A 4,398-nucleotide genomic window follows, 5' to 3' on the forward strand; every position below is an offset into this window, starting at 1 on the left:
CCACTTGGACTCAAGGATGAACTGATTAGATTTTAGTGGGCAACGGTCAAAGTTCAAGGTCACTGTGGCCACATGTCCATCCGTTCCATCAAGGAAGGGGGAAGGGGGGGGGCTAGGCAACAGGGCCCATAACTATGGATAGTAAGGTCGTAGAGAGTCAGGATTCGATGGTGGGTATGGAGAGTGGATAGGGGGTGTGGGTGGTGGGAGGTGCGTGGTGAGCGAAAATGAATTTAATTCAATTAATTGAAAGGCCACCAAAAATTGCAATAACAACTGAGAAAGTCTGATTGTCAACAGACAACAGTATACAATTATTACAGACCGGAGAACACTAGTCTCACTAGTCACTCAGACGGCCCTCGCTGGTCCTCATCTCCTCACTGGGTGCCTGAGTGGCGCCCTGCCTGGTGCTGAACACCTTCCGCAGGTTCAGCTGGGCCCGGAACTCCTTACAGAAGATGAAGTAGATGAGTGGGTCCAGGCAGACGTTGAGAGCTGACACCATGTTGGTCAACTCCATCAGGTAGAAGAAGACCTGGCGCCATGCACACTGATCCCCCAGGAAAGTGTAGGGAAGACGCATCAGGTGGTACGGGATGAAACAGACGCAGAAGACGGTGACCAGCACCAGCATGTTCCTGCGGGACTTGATGAGCTTCTTGGAGCCTGAGGATGGCGCTAGCTCCGGCTGCTTCCGCTGAACCAGCGCCAGCCTGCGGGAGGTGCTGGCATAGAAGAAGACCAGGGAGATGAACACAGATAAGAAGATAGTGGCGCAGATGCTGTGGGCAATCTTGTAGAGCAGGTTGACCTCGACGCTGCGCAGGGCGTGGCAGCTCCAAGTGTCGGAGATAGAGGTCAGAGGTTGCTCGGTGAGGAGCGACATGGTGACGTAGATGCCCATCAACACCAGGAGGGACACCCAGGTTACCGTGGAGATGATGTAGGCAGCCCGCACCTGCTGCAGGATGTGAGTTGCTAAAGGATGGACAATTTTCAGATACCTGGAGAGAGGAGAGGTCAGAAGAGGAAGAAGAGAGGAGAAAGGAAGAACGAGGAGAACAGAACAGAAGAGGAGAGGCAGATGTGCGTTAAATTAGTCAGCAGATAACTTCATTGGTCAAATCTGACAAATGCGACACCACTTTAATCCAAAGGAATAATGTACTCATTATTCGTGGATTAAGTAGAATTCTAATTTAAACTCATAAACAATTTTTTTGAGTGATTCTCCATAGGTCATGGAGGAGAGTTTCCTTTTTTGGAGTGCAGGGTTAGCTGAACTGTATCTATTAGGGATGAAGTGTCCAAACAGGTCAGGTCACTTGTGTCCACTTGTGTCAGAATCTAATATCTCTCGAGACAGACTTTCGACTTGCATCGAAAATCTGTCGGCAGGCTCTGTCAAAACGTGACCAGTGTGTAGTCAAAACTTGACTACACACAAGTTGCTAGTTGCTACTAGCAACAAGCTAGAGTTGTTATTGTTGTTTCATAGCGACGGACGGATTTGAGAGCGACACGCAGGGGGGGGCGGAAAAGAAATCCATTAATGGGCGGAGCCGGTCGGTTGGAGCCAATGGCAGAGCTTGCACGGAGCGGAAAGGGATTTTCTTCTGCTGCCGACCGCGCCTCTTGAGTTCCTGTTGCACCACATTGAAACGAGGCTGCTGCCCCCAAAGGTTAGAGAATTTGTTGTTGTTGTTGTTGTTGTTTAACCAATGGGTCTCCAGATTGCACATGATCAAACCTGAGACCGGCCAGTTACAGGATGGTCTGATGCATCTGATCCTACCTGTTAGCGGCGATGTATCCCATGAACAAGATGCTGGCGTACATGTTGAGGTAGAAGAATGAAGCGCCGAAGTGGCAGTAGAGCCGCCAGGCTTGGAAGGAACTGCTGGCGTATTGGGCGATACGAAAAGGGAGACAGAGGCTGAGCAGGAAGTCAGCGACCGCCATGTTCTTCAGGTAGATGGTCATGCTGCTAGATGCCTGCTGCCAGGGCCGGCAGAAGTAAACCTTCAGGCTGAAGCCATTTAGGACCAGACCCACCTGGAGAGGTAGCAAGGAAAAACTTACAGTCAGTCACCTTTATTCACAAGTTCAAGTCTTTATCGTCCCACCAAGAGAAAAGAGAGACTTCTCTGACCTCGAAATATAAACTTTAACGTCTCAAGTTATATTCAACCAATTAGTAATATTTAGCAGTCTGAAAAGTGTCATTAAAGGAAGTCAGAATAATGCAGTATGGAAAGAAAATGAAATCGCTGCTGCGGTCAACAGCGTTTCTGTGGACAACCAAACTCCAGCTGAGGTTTGAATGTCATTACATCCATGACATGTACAGTAATAGCCTACACTACAGTATATATAGTAATATGATAGCTTGTAGTAGAGTTCCCCTGCTGATCCTAAACAGACCCACCCGGTGCGTAGAACAAAAAATTAATCTCGTTTTCAATTTCACTTAACTCCCATAGCGAACAGAGATGTTATGAATTTTTGGAAATGAATACATCTATCTTTTTTTCAATAGATTTGGACTTTAGAACGTACAATGCTCTGGGGTTATTGGAAACGGTACACGAGGTTGGACCTGGCGTGAGATTTGATCATAATCTCCACTCATGTCCAGATTGATAAATACAGAGCTTTGTGTGGAAATGACACCCAGTTTTCTGTTATACATGTTAGTTTGATAAATGTGGGCCAATGGGAAGAATGCAGTGAGACTTGGGAATCGACTTGGGTTCTGGTGACTTGGGACTTGACTTTAACTTGAAAAGGATTGTAAAGTCTTGACGTGAGGTCTTGTGTTTGTGTAACTGACTTAGATTGAAGGTGATGAGATTTGTTCCAGCAGACGACTTCTATGGAATTATTGAATAATATATTGAAGTTGAAACGGATTATAGAAATCAAACTAATGCTCTTACCAATGTTTTATTATATTAAAGCCATATTGGTTTAGGGTGGCACTTTACATTACAGCTCTAACAACATGGTACAGTATTTGGGAGTAATAGTGTGATAATAAGAAAGTAATAATTAGGTAATACTATGTAATTACCAAGGTAATAGCTTGGTATTAACAATGGGCATATCTTGGTAATTAGACTGAAATGTATAGGCTAACAGGCCCAGGGTAACAGGGCCAGAAACAATGGTAATAATGTTGAAATGTAATTTCATGGTAATATTAGATTAAACCAAACATCTAGAGACATAGAGATGGGATTACCTGGAAACGCTTCTGGCAATCTGCCGACCCTGATAGCGACCTGCCAGTGTCCAAGCTATTACCTGGTTATTACTTTGGTAATGGCATGGTATTACCTTATTATTACTTACTTACGTACTTAATGAAAATCATTCATCATTAGTTGCAGCACTAGTGCAAATAAACCTTTCTCAATGTGTTCTCATTTGTTACTTAACGTTTCTTGCTGCAGGCTATTTTTCCAGAACGTTTTTTAACAAATTATGCTTTAAAAAAATGATGGGGACAAAATTGGCCATTTGAAAAAGTGGTGGGGACATGTCCCCAGCGTCCCCAGTCTACCTGACACCTATGTTACATTTAGACTTGGAGAATTGACTTGAGACTTGCTATCTGCTATCTGATCTCAGAGACTGAAGTGACGCAAGTCTGATGCTGATGTGAATTGGAGGCATTGAAACGCACCATGAACTGAAGGCTGGAGACCAGCATGAAGAACAGGTTAGCCGAGGTGTCGACGCGACCGCACGTAGACGAAACGTTGCCATCCAACCGATTGACGCCTGATGACTGGTTGAAGGATGAAGCCACGTTCTCTCCCACCAGACCGCTCATGTTTCTGGGTAATCTGAGGTGATGCAAGCTCAAGTTAGTTAAACACCTTCAGGTCTTCAACGTCTGGACTGTAGCTTCAATATAGCTTCATTACAACCCAGCTCTAGGTTGGAACAAAGAAGGGAGTAATTAAAGTACTTTTAATTTTGTTAACAAAAACTATGACGAAATATGCTCATCGACTAAGACAAGACTAAAATGCTCAGACTACTAAAAACAGGATGAGGTTGACTAAATATGATAAAAACTAACAAGGACATTTGACACAGGACTAAGACTAAATAAAAAAAATAGATGACAAAATTAACGATAATTATAGACTGTTTTCCCCCCTCAATGCAGCAGTTCAGTTTCCTATGCTGCAGCTTCATGGCTGACATTTAGCTATCTTAAATGTACAGAAATCAGAGGTACAACAGAACCCACCCAGTCTTTAAGGGTCTTATCTAAATATGTATGATGCATTGTTTTCACAAAATGTACAGCTACTTTCTTGTCTACGTTAATCCAAAGAGGTCTGAGCGCTTTCTACACAGCGCAGCCAGCCTCCCTTCTCC

General features: G+C 44.3%; 1 protein-coding gene across 1 annotated transcript; it reads right to left on the bottom strand.

Moving 5' to 3' along the window:
* Positions 1-343: 343 nt before the first annotated feature.
* Positions 344-3,841, bottom strand: LOC310795393 (P2Y purinoceptor 14-like; the record flags this gene model as incomplete). The annotated part of the gene is made up of 3 exons (XM_083657422.1): positions 344-1,007; positions 1,799-2,058; positions 3,692-3,841. 3 exons carry the CDS (start codon positions 3,839-3,841, stop codon positions 344-346), a joined length of 1,074 nt encoding a protein of 357 aa, XP_083513548.1.
* Positions 3,842-4,398: the final 557 nt, after the last annotated feature.

This window comes from Poromitra crassiceps (genome assembly GCF_964638095.1).
Source record: "Poromitra crassiceps genome assembly, chromosome: 21".
In the NCBI taxonomy this organism is placed as follows: domain Eukaryota; kingdom Metazoa; phylum Chordata; class Actinopteri; order Beryciformes; family Melamphaidae; genus Poromitra; species Poromitra crassiceps.